The sequence below is a fragment of the Pagrus major genome, chromosome 12 (assembly GCF_040436345.1).
Source record: "Pagrus major chromosome 12, Pma_NU_1.0".
In the NCBI taxonomy this organism is placed as follows: Eukaryota; Metazoa; Chordata; class Actinopteri; order Spariformes; family Sparidae; genus Pagrus; species Pagrus major.
Window position 1 is genome coordinate 19,338,524 of NC_133226.1, and position 18,266 is coordinate 19,356,789.

At 42.0% G+C, this 18,266-nt stretch overlaps 1 protein-coding gene across 2 annotated transcripts in view; it reads right to left on the reverse strand.

The window, feature by feature from the left end:
- Window positions 1-219: 219 nt before the first annotated feature.
- dym (dymeclin) overlaps window positions 220-18,266 on the reverse strand; it is a 54,280-nt gene continuing 36,233 nt past the window's right edge. Inside the window, exons 15-17 of one of the 2 annotated variants that reach the window (XM_073478495.1) lie at window positions 12,109-12,291; window positions 9,906-10,019; window positions 220-1,660 (exon numbers count right to left, since the gene is read on the reverse strand). In XM_073478495.1, the coding sequence (XP_073334596.1) occupies window positions 1,511-1,660; window positions 9,906-10,019; window positions 12,109-12,291 (447 nt within the window). In that variant the 3' untranslated portion in view covers window positions 220-1,510. The remainder of the gene's footprint in view (window positions 1,661-9,905; window positions 10,020-12,108; window positions 12,292-18,266) is intronic. The other variant, XM_073478496.1, reaches the window with a different exon arrangement.

Consider the following 18,266-nt stretch of genomic DNA (forward strand, 5'->3'; position numbering starts at 1 on the left):
AAGAGGGAGCAGAGGTCAACATTTGTGAATTGCCGGCGGACACATAGTATTAGAAAAAGAAGAAGAAAAAAAAACAAAACAGGAATGGAAGCTTCACGGCCATGATATGAAAGCACTGCGTTGTCTTTCCAACATAATTCCCCCTTTATTATGTCCATGTTCTTCCATGAATAGTACAGTATTTCACTTCGCTTAATAACCATGAGACACTTTGGTGGCTTTGATTTCATGTTTTTATTTAAACTCCTATTTTCAAAGTAATATTCGCCACAAAATGACAGCTGTTGTCATATAATATGTCATAATATAAAGCCAGTTTCCCACCTGGGAAGAATCGAAGTATAGTACCACCGTTGTTCTGTCATTAGTAGTAGTCATTTCAGTACTACTACCATTTACATTGAGTGGGGCTGGATATATAAAAAAAACAATATAAATGAAAATAAATAATTTAATACAAAGTCTAGTTAAACATGCAAATAAAGTGACAAATCAAAGAGACAACTGTAATTATCCACAGTCGGACAGGAGGTTTAATGACTTGTCCTAGTTTAAGTACTTGCCTTGGGTTACCATCAGGAATAAAAGGGAAACAAAGACAGGGTAGAGTCAAATAAGTGGGCTGGAAGCAACAATGAAATCACATGAATCAAAGCGATGTGGACTGCTGATATTATCCAGGGACTGAAAATTAAGCCTTAATTAAACTGTAATTCAATGTGGGTTATTGGAGGAAGCCACCAAGCAACGCTGGTGGACCCTGTGTGTTACAATGAAACAGACGACTTTCTGTTGGTTCTCTTTCTCTGACCTGTTTTTTAAAGTTCTCTCACAAACACAAATCTATTATGCAAACCCAGCGTACGCAAAGAACAACGTCGGTGAAAATAAAAATCTTATTTATGAGATTAATCAGACCTAAAACTCCATATTATATAAGTTATTCATGAAATGTATGCTGTGTCTTCCAAAACATGTGGCCTGGCTTGAAAAATGATTTCTAAGCATTCAGTGCAGCTGTAAATGAACGTTTACCAGAGCATGTGTAACACTAAGGTGCGCGTGTTTTTAATTGACCTTTTCTTTAAAAGCAAGAAAAACCGTAGGATTATCCGTCGCCAGTGTCCTGAGCTCCTCGCTAAAATGCTTTACATAAGAGATGTAACTCGGAACCAGGTGAAGCTGCTCAAATGTTAAATAGGTTATTCCCGACAGGACTGACTGTACATGAGTGGGTGCTACTGAGGAAACTGTTTACACATGAAGCTTCACAGTGTAGAAGCAGAGAAGTTATTGTGATATGAGGGAAAAAAGAGGTTGCGCTGCATAAAAAGAAAAACAGAAGAAACACCATTCTGTACAAGGTTGAGGCACTTTCAAAGCAGCGTGCACATACTATAAAGGGCAATGCGCACACACCCACCCAAACACAGACACACACACACAGTCTTTTTTTTCTCTTCTCTATACTGAACGGAGATGAAGACACGCGCTGTCTGCAGCAGGTGTTTCAGCCAGAGTCCATGCTGAACAGCTCGATGCCGTGCGGGCTCCAGTGGAGGCCGACTCCAGAGTTGAAGACCAGCGACCAGACGTAGGGGATGAAGAAATCCTCCGGCTGGTCCTCCTCCACATACTTGAACTTGAGCTCAGGGAACTTCTGTTCACATGAAAAGAGAAAGAGAGATGTTGTCAGGATGTACAGGGGACAAAAGAAAGAGAACGAAACAGAAAAAATGTTGGCAGAAGCTGAAATGCAGAGGCCTTTTTCACAGCAGACATTTTAACTCATCAAACAGGTGTTGCGATTGATATAAAAGGAGCTCTGTGGAGCTTCTGTGTTGAGCTGGATAAAGTGCATAAAGTCACATCTTTTGGACTTTTGGGGAAAATCTACCCCGAGTCCTTCACAAAGAAATTCACAGTCCAGCAGCATTAAACAACTTAAATAAATTGTCCACAGGCTTGTATAGACAACCAAGAGAGACGGGGAAGGTCTCAGTTTTCAGTTTGACTTTTTGTGCTGAATGACGTCTGCAGCATCTCATTGAAATGAATGAGTCGGCTGCAGTTTTACACACAGGGATTGTTGGTCTGAACGCGGTCGAAGACATCAACACCGCCAAGACATCGCCTCCAACCACATCAGATATTTATAAAGTGCTGCGGCCAGTGGAGGGACGTCTCTCTGAGATGGACGGAGGTGCTGTTATACAGGTAGGTTAACTTGTTCAGGCCGCTCAGTAATCACTCTTCATCAGGTACAGTAGCTCGCTGGGAGATGTAATTCCATCTGTCTGCGAGGTGAAATTGCTTACAGCTGCCGGCAGGACAGGTATCACTCTGTGGTCAGACTACTGACCTATTAAAGGGCTGGCTAATGTGCTAGTGTCACTTCCTGACCCCGGCAGGAGACTGGATATTGACAGCTTCTGTTCAGCGAATAAAGCAGACTGTCACTAGAAACTAGCCAGAGAAAAATGAGAAAATAGTTCCAGGACTTCATTTGCCTGATCTCAGTACACAACAAGTAAAACCACAGAACCAAGAACAAAAGCATCAAACGGAAACCAAACATGAGCATGTAACTTTACAGAGAAGCCTGTCAGCCATTGTGACTTTGTTGTTTAAACCCGTGGAGAAGTGCTGAGTAACCTGATTACTTGGTAATAGCCACTAGACCCTCAAGCGTCAGCTTGTCATGACATGGCTTGTTAATGGACAAAACACTCACTGAGCTGGACAGAGAGAGGTTATCAAGTTTATACTGTAGGGCCTCAGTGTTGATGATGTCCGAAGCTAATCCACAGGCAATAAAGAGACATCACACAGACACGTGGCTGTGGACAGTACCATATTATGCATACTTACTAAATAATAAAAGCAGGAATCAGAGAATTTTGAACTTTTTTCAGACCTATTAATCAGCAAAATAATGGTAATTGATGTAATAGCTGACTACTAATCGATTGATCGTTGCAGCTCTTTTGTCTATAAAATGCCAGAATGTAGCGAAAAATGGCCATTATAAGATCCATTAGGGATGTCACAAAACACCAATATCGACGATAACCCTGATTTTTATAAATTAAATATTGCTCTCATGCTACTAGTACACATATGATAATATTGTGTAAATAATACACCGCCTCTTAAATTAAAAGTCACTTCTTCGGTATCTAGTTCCATCTGACAAAAAGTCCAAAACCCAAAGATATTCAGTTTATACTGATATAAAACAAAGCATCAAGTCGACTAATCATTTAAGCTCTCTGTACAAGCTATTGAGCTCCTCTCTGAAGTGTCTGCATGAATCTTTTTCCAGACCTGCTTGGAGCAAACACAAGCCCACCTAACAGCAGGTAGGTAGCAGCAGAAGAGCATCAATAATACAAGCATACCTCATTATATCCTCCTGTCTACACATGCAAGTATATGCACACACGCAGCCAGTAATCAGTCTGCGGTGAAAGACAGACGCTGAGGGCCTTTATGCGACGGTCCCAGTCCAGTCTATTGAGTCCCGGCTGGCTCTATTCACAACCACACTATCGGTATCATAATGACACAGACAGAGGGGCTACGGGGTCACAGGCCATATGCCAGGCTACTGAGGCTAGACCACACACACCAGCACCATTGTGATGGCTAGACACAATGCAGGAGCTGTATTATCTGCCTGGTATTTGTGTGTAGGTGACTGTCTCGTAGACAAGCTGACCAACTCATAAAATGTTCATATGACACTGATAGCGACAGTTACTCAACCCTGGCTCACTCTTACTCGCTAGAAACGATGATGTAGTGTATTTTTTTTAATTTTGCATTTTTAAGATGAGATGATTTAGTTTTTATTTAGGAGCAAAAACAAACGAAAACAGGAGGCGGTGGAGCTGATTAATGTCCTGCCACAATCATCATGATTAACGAAACATACTCTGCTATGCTAATTATGTCATTGAGATAATTAAAGCATTAATCAGCGAGCAAATACTGCTATGTCAACATATGTGGCATTATGATTAAGGAATTAAAAGTTTCCCCTCATTAATTTGCAAATATATGGACAAGTACTCCAAAAACTAATCAGATCTTCTACATGAGGAACATGTGGTGTAAGCAGTGAGTGTCATGTAATGTTTTAAAGTTATTGTTTTCATAAGAACACATCTATAGACAGACATAAGCCACTGTGGCCATATAGTGTCGCACATTACAGGTTTCCATAGAGGCAGCGCACTAAAAAGAACAATATTTTCAGTTTATGTTCTCTGTCAAACAGCGACTAGATTGCAACTGAATATGAGGAGCGCTTCATCATGACCTCTAAATGCAGCGTTCATGGTTTACAGGAGGAATTGAAACAATTCACAACTCGACTCTAAGCACACAAACGGTCTTTTCTCAGCCGCTATCGCTTATATGTGAATGCTTGTGCTTTTGTGAATAAGAGTATGAGTGGCCACCATCGACAATAAAGACAGAGCATTTCATTTTCCTTTAAAATCAAGTATGTACTTCTCCCAGGCCTCTCCTGTAAAACCAAGAAACAAATTTGTTCCAACAACTAAAAACAATCAAAACTGATGCTGATACTGACACTATGAAACACCAGTGTCATTATGTCTCCTGAAAATATAGGCACTTCATAAAAATGTTTACTTTCCAATAATAAGACCACTGATGCAAAGAAAACCCTATTTAATAAAACAAAAAAAGTCTGACTTTGTCTTCTTGCCAATAGATAGCTGAGAAAAATGATACCACTCTCATGTCTGTTGAATATGAAGCTATAGCCAGCAGCTAATTAGCTTAGCTTGGCAAATAGACTAGGGATAGAGGGAAATAGCTTGCCAGGCTCTGTCCAAAGGTGACAAAATCTGCCAACCAGCACCTCAAAAGCGCATAAATTAACGTGATGAACCTCCAAGCTCAGAGTCGAGCACATAAACCCTCATAAAACCACAAATGGCCATTTAAACAGTTTAAAGGAGACATATTATGCTAATTTGCAGGTTCATAATTGTATTTTGGGCTCCTACTAGAGTAGGTTTACATGCTTTAGTGCCTTAAAGGCCCCTCCGCCTGAATACCCAGTCAAACAACAGAGCAGCTGTGCTAAATCAATTATTACATGTCAAAATAGCTGCTAGGTATAAATTATGCAAATGTGAAACATGTTGACGTAGTGTGATGTCACAAAGTCACAGAATTAAAGGTAAGACTACTGACAAGGAGTTTTCTGTGGGAGAGAGGAGCTTCTGTTGGTGCGGACTTTGACCTTTTTAACTTTCAAGGTTTTTCACATGCACAAGAACCTAAAAATGAAAATGCTTAACAGGTTTTCTTTAAATATTCTATATGCTACATTTCCAGGCTTTATGTTAAGCTACACTAACCGTCTCCTTTAGTGTCTAGATATGCGTGGTTTGATCCAACCTAAGCAAAAGTGGTTGATAAATGTATTTCCTAAAATGGCAAACTATTCCTTAAATGATAAATGAGCCGTTAGTGCGGTGTCACATCAGTAAAGCTGGCAGTAGATAATCTTACAGACTGTCAAGAGACTAAAAAGTAAGTGAAAACGATGCACCTAGTGCCACTAAACAAACATCTTGTATCCAGCTGAGAGTTCGACGAGTGCCTGCTGGAGAAGAAAATTATGAACCTAAACGACACTCCCCGGAGCACGTCTGACCGTTTTCACTAGATACTGAGCACAAAATGAGAAAAAAGATAAATGATCCTTGAATCACAATGGCCAACATTTTTCCTCCTTCTTCTATATTAGAAAGAACCACCAAGGGATTTGGTGCTGCGGGAAGTCTTGGATATCACGACATGCCTCACAGCGAAAATTTCCTTTCTGCGCTTAAGTGCTTTCTGGGAAAAATCAGAGCATCTCCGGCCTGCCACATCCCCTCCCTAATATTATCTCCATCCCTTATGCTGTCTATACTGTGGCTTCCTCTCTGTACATATCTCCTCCGGCTTTCTGCTTTCCCTCCTCCCTCTCCTCTGTTTTTGTTCTCGGTCTGGCAGCTGTCTGGACCCACTTGGCCCAGGCTCATATCAGTTAGTTATGGGTCCTGGCGGGTCAAGCCCTCGCCCCTGAACACAGACTGACTGGCTGGCCTCATATCTTCACTCAGGACTCTGTGTTCCCTTCCCTCCTCTGCACGCTGCTGTGCTGTCAGAGCTCGGCCAGACAGAGAAGAATGCGGCTAGGGAGCAAGTACTAGCTGACTACACACACAGTCACACACATACACGAGCACTGAAAGGTTACATTTGATCAAATTCTGAACATATTCTGTAATTCAAAATACCGAATCACTGTAAACAAAGTGTTCATAATAGTCATCCACTTGTAACAACCGCTTGTGATTACAGGCCATGTTTCACACAATGGTGATACAGAAAATCCAGCCGAATAATAATAATAATAAGAAGAATAATAAGAGAATGATCTTCACTGACTGATTTTTTATGCCAACACAATTTCATGCTGTTTTACTTTGAAGCTAGAATGGTGGCAGGGTCCGCCAAATATGAAGAAACAGTGTTCTGGGGACCTTATTTTCCTGTGAGACGTCTTTTTTATTAAATTATGGAAAAAATAAATATTTCTGAGTTTGTATTATTACCTCATTAAAATTCTGAGTTTGAACTTCTCCAAAACTACATAGTGCCATTTTAACAACTGGTTAACAGAGGTACAAGATGCCAGTAACTTGGTCGTTACGGTTATAATAATCTTAAAATAATTCTGAAGTAGCTTCATTGTGTCAAATTTTGTTAAACCCAGGACTGAATTGGTCTGGCGAGGCTTTAGAGTGTGAAAAAGCATTTACCCTGTGTTGTCAATGTGTGGGAAAGTAGTGCTGACCTGCCATCAGACCTCTAAAGGCCCAGGTACTGAGTAACAGCTGCTAAGTCCCACACCCACCCACCCCCTCTGTCCGGTCCTGAGGAGCCAGTAAGTCTGTAGGCTATCACTGCTCAATAAGGCAGATTTCAGCTGGTCAGGCTAAACAACACATTCCACAGGCACTGCCCATGAGAGCCACTCAGCCTCACACACCCTGAAACAACACACACACAAAGAATGAGAAAGAGACGGTTGAGTGACGAGGCACCGACGATCGCCCCTGGGGTATTTACCACCTTCTTTTAACCCTTTCTTTCAGTTGGTGCCTCATTTGCATGTCCACGTCTTTGTCCGCATGCTTTTAAGTCCTTTAAGTAAACAGGCTTTTTGTAGACTTCTATCGACAACGTCCCCCAAAACTGTTTGGTCAGTTAAATCTACATAAAATTATTTACTTTACAACGGTCAACTCCACCCGACTAACCGATTTTAAGGCGGTGAATTTAAGCTGTCCACACTAAGACAATATGACACTATGACAATACAGTCGACAGTTGAGAATGACTTGGGTCCACACACTTTAAAACTTCTCTGTCCATGCTGAAATGCTGGCAGGAAAATTGCTAAACGTCTTCTTTCTTATCCCTGTATTGACAGATGTCCATTATAGCCATCATATAGTTAGGAAACAAAAGCTTCACACAAAGCTACTTAAATCAATGAACACATCTTTTTCTCTGTATTTCAGCCTCTCTGTCCAGATTTAAAATGCTGTTTCTCACCCAAAACTATCATCAGAGTGTATAAATCTTAAAATGCTGACTTGCCGATTCTACAAGGGAGACAGAGCTTTTGCACAATGATGACATAAGCTGCCGAGTGAAGTCTGTGTGGCAGTAAAGTTTAGAGAGCCTCGGTGTCACCTCTAACTTCCTTTGTGATCGATCATTTTAAATGTTAATATAACCGAACACAAAGCACAGCTGTTGTCATTAACCTGCGTGACTTCATCATGGCAGCGCAGTGGTTTGGGATTGATTGCTGGTAAACAGGTAGTGTTTATGAGCAGCAATTATATCACTGTTTCACACTTGTTATATTGTCTGACAAGACAAACAAGAAAAATGGAAATGAGAACAACTACATTGTTGTTGTGAGTGGCGGAGTGTCCAGTTACAGTCGGCTGTGTGGCAGCAAGTTAAGACAATTTTCTGTCGTCTCCTTTTTCTTCAGATTTAGCCATCTTAAGCCACGGTTTCAGAAGTTCAAATTTCAATACAGCACTTGTAAAATTAACCATGTACTGGCTTTTACAGCATTCACCAACATGTACTATACTACGATTTACTCTGAGACTTACCAAAGGACAGAATGACTATAAACCAAGCTGAATAGCATGCTCAGACTCTCTTGTGTTTGTTTTTAAAGTGGATCAAGCTCCACTTTAAAAACAGCTCTTTCTTGTCAGCCCTCTCTGTGCACGCACAACCGACTGAGACACCAATACTCCTTCGAAGAGCTTTTGCTGAGTAATTACCAACCTATCGATGATTCCACACAACATTAATCCAATCTATGGATTTTTTAGCGTTGGGAGCTGAATGGCAGAATGAGCTCATAAGATGAGGGGAAGCGCGAGGTGGAGAGACAGCTGTTTGTTTGAGCGATGGTACCAATGAGGCAGCGGGGACTTCTCCCCGAGGAGACATTGCCCAGATACTCTCTTTGCTTCATGTCACACAGTAGAGCTGGAAAGCACTCAGATGGTGGAGGGTCGATGTGGGACTCAACGGCACTTTTGTATGGAAAACAAAGCCTGGCACACTTGGGCGCACACTCATTGACTAGGGATTATTTTCATGATTGATTGTTCTGCAGATTACTTTCACAAGTAAACATTTAGTCTATGAAATGTCAAAAATTCACAATTTCTTTGAGCCCAAACTGGCCGACTTTAAATTGCTTCTTTTGTCTAACTAACAAACCAAAATACTCACAGGCAAATGTTTGACATTTTTGCTTGACAAATGACGCAAAACGATTAATCAATTATCACAATAGTTGTCTATTAATTCACACAAATGGTCATCTGCAAACACACAGACACTCATACGCCACATTCACACATTTTCCTGCATGAGCGTGTGCTACAGGTGCAGCAGCCTCGCTGAAGGACATGGCAGGGTTACGCACACGGCTCCATGTGTAATTCTACATCTCTACGGTCGATGGCTACATTAACGCTTGGAGGTGCCGAGACAGAAAGAGCACATGGACCCGTGACCGCGCACCATCCCTCTTCCACATCGGCAAGCGAGACAAATGCCTCGCAGCCAGCCGCCAAGTATAGAACATGAAACACATGATGAAACATGCAATTAAGAGCTTCTGCGCTGGTGAGGAGCGGAGTGGGGAGACTGCTGGTTACATATTTCCTCACTGATTAATGGAGGAGCACTGGGAAGGGCGGGGGTTAGCGAACCCGCCAGGAGTGTTGGGAGTGTTGGGTAACGAGGAGCGGTGGCAGATTTATGTCCACCCTCAACCCCCCCCCTCTACACCGATCTTATGTGCCCATGACAAAGTGCCCCCTAGTCCCCCATCCCATCTCCTTGAAATGTCATTACATGTTCGCATGTAGCAGGACGGCAGATATGGAATGAAGATGGGCATTAATGCTAATGAGAACTGGGCTTTAGCCTTTTGTCTCATGTCCCAATGGCTCTTTCCATCTTTCCCTCGCCCCAGTCCACATCCTTACCCCATACCTCTCCCACTCTCACCTGTCCAGACAAACTAATTCTCTGTGCTTCACCTCCCCAGAACCAATCCACCAAACCTCGCAGCCTTTGAAAACACACTGTACCCTCAGTACGAGCGCCTTGATGTCCAATATGTACCAATTCTTTTATCTTCAGCCAGTCTCATATTTCATTATTCCTCGTCTCTGTACTCTCCATCTGTCCCCTTACTCTGTGTGTGTGTGTGTGTGTGTGTGTGTGTGTGTGTGTGTGAGAGAGAGAGACAGATTTACCTTCAGTCTGTCTGTGGGCAGTGCCTGGGCTCCTTTCATGATGACCTCCTGAACCCTCTCAACTGACAGGTCACTTCCAGCCTGCTCCAGACGCTGACTGAAGAAGCCGATCACCTAAAAGTCACAGGAGAGGAGACAGCCAATCACAATACAGAACCCAAATTTGCCAAAAATAAATTTGGTGTAATAGAGATGATTTGTATTGCAAACATTGGTCCAAAACCCAAAGACTCTTTTTCTTACTATCATGAATGACAGAAAATCTTTATATCTAAGAAGCTGGAACCAGCAAATGTTTGACATTTTCACTAGATGACTGAATTTCTCTATCAAGTTAAATCTAAATGTTTGTATGTTTTTATTTATAAGTTAAATTTCAATGAACAGTTATCTCATATTTAGCATCATATCGTACAGCTTATTTTAAAATACAGCTCAAACATATCAAAAAATGTTGGTTATGTTCTATGTTTCTATAGGAAAATAAAGAATATTGGCAGATATACATGATATGGTGTATTGTTATATCGCTACCATCCTTGTGTGAATATCAGTACTGGGCTGAATAAAAAAAAAACAAAATCCAAGATCGGTTGGGGCTCTAGTCTTAATCTTTTACCATTAAATCCTGTTCCTCTTTCTAAATACACAGGATCTCATGTCGCCTTGATCTCACTGAGGTTTGATACCAACTCCCAGTTCTGTCATGAAGCTCTTTGACTCTTCTAATCCCGCTGTTTGGAGCCGTCACATTGATATTGCAGCAGCCACACCCTATATGATGACACTGGGTGCAATGTGGAGATCAAAGTTTGAGCAAAGTGGCAACATGCTGAATATAGAAGGCTCCATTCTGTAAACAATAACACTGGTGAATGTTACAACCTGTTAACAATGTGACGGGTTGTCGACAGAAAACAAGACTGTTTGTTAAATCTACGTTTTACATCAACAGCCACCTACACGTATTCGTGTGATCTGTAAGTTCCTCCGAAAAGGCCTTAAAAAAAGAGTTAAACATATAATAGTTCACAGACAATTCATATAATACGAAGCAACTGTTTGAGAATCTTTAAATATGTGGATAAAAAGTTGATAAAATGGCTATAAAACTGTGTGAATTTTGCTTTGAGAGAGTGCACAGATACAAAATGCTACCAACATAGGCTCGGCTCATGTGCCTGTAGGCTGCAGATTCAGAAAATACATACATACAGTATTTCAATTACAAATTCACCATCGGGTTTGAGCGTGTTTCGTCCCACTTAAAAGAAGCACTTCACTGGAGCTCATATTATCTGATGCCTTCTGGGTTTAAGCCCAAACAAGAGATCAAGGAAAGCTGCGTTTCCACTGCTGCGCTGAGGTTCTTCCCCGGAGAAATGTTTGATATTTGATAATTAAAAAACTCTAGGTATTACTGATTCTTTTTAATGCTCTCTTTTTGTCAAACCAACAGTGAAAAACGCATCTACGGGCAATGTTTTCTCTGCTCACGTTCTGCGCTTTGAGAATTCAAACACGCCACTGCCTGCATGAGCACCGTGTTAGTGTGTGTGTGTGTGTGTCTGCATCTATCTAATACTAATCTCTTCATTAACTCTGAAGGCCTCCCATATGGGGTTAATTTAGAGGAGCAAAGCAGCCCCTCATCCTGAATCTCATGCTCACACACATGGATTTGCGAGCACAGGGAAGGCTTCGGAGGATAGCCTTAGGGAAACTGACTTAACTGAGGGATTCTAGATAGCATGCTTCCCTCATACTTATGGATAACAGCAAAGCCCATGGCAATGTATGCAGCAACCCCCATCCATCGCACGTACACACCCGTGCACACCAAGGCTTCCCTTCCTCCTCTACACGACTAAAACAGCGATGAATGACAGCCCTCTCTCACTGTGTTCCTTCCTCACCCATACACCAAACACTCTCAATGAATATTTGACACAGAGCCTCTTGACACAAGGGGACTGATTAATTCATCAATACTACTTAAGCTCACAGAGCTCTCAGCATGCGTCATGACAGTCCAACTGCATGCTATGTTAACGATGCAGTTCGGGGAAAATCTGTTTGGGGAAGACCTTCATGTATGGAATAATTAGAACAAATCAGACACAAGTGTGTAGGGAAAGTGCTCCAAGATTCAAGGTTCTCTTCATTAACTTCTGGTATTTGGGTGAAAAAGAGGCAGACTAACCGTGTCGAGGTTCTGCATGATGTCCTGGAAGGACGGGTGCGTCCTGAACTGCTCAAAGAGCTCCCTCTTGTAGAGCAGCGCATACACCAGGTTGGGGTTGTGGTGGAGTGAGTTGCTCAAGCAGGAGTTGATGATTTCCAGCATCATGCGGATCACCTCCTCAATCACATTCAGGTCCTGGGCCTGGGGGAGAGGGAGGATGCAAAGGTTAATTGGTTTCCCACTACACTGGTTTCACTTATAATGGTGTATTTAAATGATTGGTTCCTGATAGATTGATCAGCAGGGGGGAACAGAGACGTGGAAGGAAAAAGAGGAGGAAGAAAGAAAGGAAGGAAGGAGGAATGAAAGATGTTACTAAGTTGTCAGCCAACGTCTTAGCGAGGGTCAGATAGGCGACCTTGTAAGCCACAGATCAGGTCACGTCACAGTGTGTTTCCTCCCGGGGCAAAGACAACTGTCGCTGGTGACAGGTGACAGTATGGGAGGAGAGGGTTGTGGGAACGAGGGAAGGGAAGACGAAGTGGGTTGAGGGGCTTTAAAAGTTCTTCAAACAAAGTAGGCTTGCCACAAATAAAAATACAAGGCAATTAATTTAATAAATAACTTGAACACAAGCTCAAATCTCTAAAGGTACAATAAGGGAAAAGTTTTGGGAAATGCAAATATCTGCTTTCTGGCAAAGAGTTAAATGAGTACATTGATACCACTGTCTGTATTAGAGCCCGACAGATATATCGGTTGGCCGATATTGGCCTATCTCTACACATGTAGAGGTCTTTAAAGGCCTCTGGAAAACCTACTAGAACCTGAATTGCAAAAATAAAAGACATGTGATCCGAAAGGGACCGAATAGACCTGAGGACAAAAAGACTCGATCCAATTTGTCGACCCAAATAGAGGAACAACATCAACACTGACCGATCTGATTAGAATGAATTTATCTTAGAACCTAGTCTTTCTCGGGTCTCTGGTCGTCTCGATATTGGGTACCAAGAGGACCCTTGAGGACCTCTAAACAGATGGACAAAGCATCAACCTTTGTACTGCCAAGTCCATCTAGAAATAGGTAACCTACAGCCTCTGTATAACTTCTTTGAGGTGACTTGGTAGTTCCGAGAACATCACTCTAAAATCGAATCGGACCATCTACTCTATTGGGAGAACAGAGATTCTATCACACATTTCTCTTAACCGTGCTGACAACAATGTGTCTGCAGACACAGACAGACAGACAGACAGACGCCATCATGACGAGATAACGTCCCGTATGGCATGCTCCATGGTGGCACAGAAAGGAAATGGCACAGAGACTGTGGGAAAATGAATAATCTTTAAAGAGATAAAAAAAAAAAAAAAAAAAAAAACAGGCAGCAATGAATTGGCGAATGCAGTACAAGACAAGAGAAGATATATGATTTCCCGTGGTGTGACAAGTGTGAAGCAGAGCTCTGCAAAAATCTATCATGCACTGATGGTATTATAGATAAGATCCCTAGTTTCCAAAACAATCTAAAAAAAAAAAAAAAAAAATAGAGCACGCTTCACCTCGCTGATTACAAACAAAATGGTCGCACCGTGTAATGTTTTTCATTTGCGAGAAAGCAAAACAAAAACTGACTGGCTTACAATTTCATCTTATTTATTACAAGGGTACCTGAAAAATTGTACCATTAGCTGCTTAGACGCTCATTTTCCCTTGAGAAAATGTGTGTGCTCTGTAAACAGTGTATCTACTGTAAGTTGGGAAGAACAGAGCGAAAAGACCGACAACTGCTAAGGAGAAGCTGAGACAAAAATGCAGACTAAGAGAACGCGGGAGTCAAGAACATTCAAAGCTGCTTAGCTTAATGCGATGGCGTACTAATGAAATAAGTCCAGTGGTAGAATGACCACACTGTAAACATACACGGGAAAACTCTCTAACCTGTTTCAGTGCTGATCCTGTGTGTGCATGATTAGTAGGAATAGCATGGCCGAGTCACAGTGGAAAGATGGATGCCTGTCAGTAAAAGTGATACTGTATATAGACTGAAATCCATTTTGATTTTACAGAAACTTTCTACTTTTTTTTTTACTTGTACTAGGACATTCTAGCGTTGAAGAATACATTTGTAATGGCTTCATTGTTTCTAAATTACCACAAACATATTTTTTGTATTTTCCTAATATCAATATATCTATTTGGGAATGAGCAGTATGTTTTTTTGTTTTTTTTTCTGGGCTGACTTTTTATTAGATTATTAATCAACCGATAGACCGATAACCTATATTTGGAATCATATACATTTGCAGTAAAAATGACAATCTCAGAATCGAAATATAGAAAAGCTGATGATGGAAAGCAAGTAATGGTGTGCTCCATTTACATCGGCGTCAGCGCTGGGAATTACATCATACATCGTACCCGAGTTGTCCGCGTTCCAATACAACAAGTTGGGATGCCAGTTCTAGCCAGGTTCGCCATTGTTAGTCATTGTTAGCAATACCAGTTGATTAGAACACATTACATTATAGTATAGTAGTATAAAAAAATTTAAGCAACTTGTCCACAGATACAAGTTGGACAGTACTGTACGTAAGACTGATTAAAAAAGCTGTTAATAAGCAGAGCAGCCAAGGTCCCTGTACTTCAGTATTTCCATTTTCTGCTTCTTTATACTCCCACTCCACTTTATTTTGGAGGCAAATATTGTACTTTTTACTCCACTAAAAAATTATTTGATAACTTCAGTTACTAGTTACGTACATTGCAGGGTTAGATTATTTAATGTTCATTGACTCTTCCTCTTGAAGTGCAACCAATCAGATTGTTATAGACAACAAATGCAGTGCATTTTTAAATTACCTTACTGCCAATAGTACCCGATCCTATAATCAGCCAACACACCACACTGGCTGATATATCTAAAAACTGATGCTTTCGGTGGCAGCTCAAGTTGGACGCCAATCCAAAACATCAGTATTTGTCGACCTGAGTATGAGACTACACAATCGACTCTATTTCTCTAGCAATTTACATTTTGTTACATATCACATCAGCATACATTTCGACTTGTCATTGTAGGAAAAGCGCAGGTGTTACTAATAATATTAATGAAGGCTCTGTTCTATTCAGTGTTCCAGTAAGCCATGACAGTGTGACAGACTGTGTACTATCGATCGTGGTGTGACAGCAGCTTAGGGGAGGGAGTGAATACCAATCAAGGACTGGGACATTAAAAAGATAACACTGGCACACTTTCCAAGTCCAGAAAAATAAGAAAAACTGCGCGACCGCATCATCGGAACAGCTGTCGGATTGTGTGAGAGATAAATCTTTAAAAGCTGAATTGAGCAGTTCAGCCAGTTGGTCCGAAAGCTTCAATCCCCATCTTTTCTTTACAGGAAGCCTCGCCTTAGACAGTACTCATCAGCAACTTCCTCTGGGGCTTACATTCTGACTCGTTTCAGGCTTGAAATGAGAAAAGTGTATTCTCCTGGAAGTATTGAAATTCCTGTAAAAATACATTAGAATAAGGTGCTGAGCAAGCCCGTTTAATCTTTAATGTATGGATGTATAAATCAGTAGAGCTTTATGATAAAAACGCTGGTTTCCTCTGCAGTAGAAAGTGTAATAACGAACATTCCTTATCGAGGAAGGGTTAATTTTGATGATGAACATCATTGTTCTGATGATGACCTGTTTTGACCAAGAATTTCCTAATACCAGCTTAGACCAGACTCAAAACAGCAGCTCAGCAAGGCTGCAACGGCAAGCTGATTGGAAGCTGAGATTCCTCTTCCAATCTGGGCTAACCATCTGTAAGAGAACTGCATGTGGTAGCATTTTATATTCCATCTTCGCTGCCCTGCTTCGGGAACAAGTCCTTATCTTATAAATAACTTTGCTTGCTGTGTGGCCTTTTTTTTTTGCAGAGCCACACATAAGCACATGAACACACAGCCTGAAAGCGGGCAGATGGATTAGGATGATTGTAAATAACTGCATTGTGGTGCGGGCTGACCATGAATCAGATGCAATAATGCATTACATTGATTTAGTGGATGAAGGTGTGCGCCGGTGTGGAGCTTTAACAGACAGATCTGAAGCAGGAAGTAGAAGGCAGGAGAGCCAGCTATAATGAGGATTGATTGTGCGTCTGGAAGCAGAGGTGGCTCTCGGGGCTCGACTCCACTGCCTGGCTAGACCTGCTCGACTCTGCTCTTCTGTGGCAGGCCATAATTAGACGGAAAGCAGGGACAGATATGGGAGAGAACTGAGTAGGAGGCAGAAAAAGGAAGACAGTGGCAAAAATGGAAGAAGAAGAGAAGAGGAGGGGGGTTATTGATGGAGAAAGTGAATGCGATGAAAAGGAGGAGAGGAAGGCAGAGTAGGAGTGAGGGATGCCTACTAGTGTGTTTGTTCTCTAGCTCTGCACCCAGCTTAATGAGATTAGCCTGGCAGGGAAAAAATGCCACACTAGGGAATTCAGGTCACATGAAAATAGGCTAGCTAGACGTCTGCCTGGCCCTGTGTGTATGTTTGTCAAGTGGATGAGATTAAGAGGTCCATGGTCTACTTGAAACCCAGACAGGATTTAAATATATTGGCTCCTCCTCTGCAGCCTCCCACCTCCCTGCTCTGCTCTTTTGCACTTGTTTTCCCCAAAAATGTATCAACTAGACCACCACTAAACACCTGACATGTGTTTTTATGACCGCATGAAACCATTACAGCCTTTGCTTTTCTCTCTCTAGCTCCCCTTCCTCATTTTTTCCTTCCCTCCCCTCCTCTTTTGTGCTATTTTCCAGCCTCCTGCATTGTCATTTAGTCACAGCCGATCACGCCGCTATTTAATGTCTTCTCTCCACCCAGGAAAACACAGGCCTCAGACATAAGCTATATCATTAGTCTCAACGATCCGACCCCCATTTTACTTGTTTCACCATTTACACAAACCTTACAGGAAGCCTGAGTATGTGTGTGTGCCTTTGTAAGCCGCTAATACTTCAACACGCTGGGCACAAATGTGTTATGTCTGCAGGTATGTTTGACCTTTGCTATCTGTCTGACAAGGAAAATTATAGTTTACAGATGCAATCAGTGACTGGGAAGGACAGTGCCTGTGTGTGTTTGTGCGTCTAGCCGTCCTATCGTGCATGTTTTTATGCAGTGTCTGTGCGTGTGGACAGGGTGTTTAGAGCCACAGACATGTAAATCCCTGTAAAGTAAGAGCTGGCATCATTAAACCAATAGCTTAGTGATTCCCTGGCCGGCCCCCTCCGCTCACTGCAGGCTGTTGCAGGGCAGACAAACCAGACATATTAAGAAAGAGCACTGACAAAGGCAAGGGCATGGAGATAAACAGAGGGATACACAGAAAGAGGCAAAATCCACGCCTCAGAGACAGCTTGATCTGGTTTTTCAATGTCAGAATACGAAAAATATTCAATGAAAATAGAAGGAGTATTAGCATTTTGAGCCCTAGCAACAAAGGGAAAAGAGGGAAGGTTTAAATAAGAAATAAGAGAAGAAGAACACACCACGTGGACAGCCAAAGAAGGTCGGACTGGCTGAGCAGCAGCAGCCTGCCATGTCTTTTGGGAGTTTTTTAAATGGGTCATTGTCTGACCTGCATTATGGTACCATGGCCATGTCATAATCACACCATTTTGTAGAGCATTGTGCCCAGGTCAGCCTCTTATTACCCCATAACCTCACAAAACATCCTTTGTTGAGCACACACTCACACACAGAATGAGGCAAAAGACAGTGTTTGCCCACAGAACTACAGCACCAACACCAACAATATAGTCTGGATCTGTTTAGGAAAGACTGCATCACTGTCTGTGCTGAGGGGAAGTCCGGCATATTTGCAGACAGACACCTTATTATGAGTATACAGGCACACTACCGCTTGGCGACTACTTAAGCACTAACAGCAGGGGGGCTGGGGGGCAAATGAACAGCAGTGATGTTGCCGATGACGCGAGCAATGATGATAAAAAATATGACGCCAACAGCTGCAACTGCACTCTGGCAGATAGGTGGGCAGCGCTAATTGATCCGCTGCTAGCTGTGCTTTGTTGTGCTGCGCCTCGATCAGGAAGAGACCAGGGCGCAGCGGGGCTGCTCTAATTACCATTTGGAAGCAGACAATCATTAGGACCCCAGA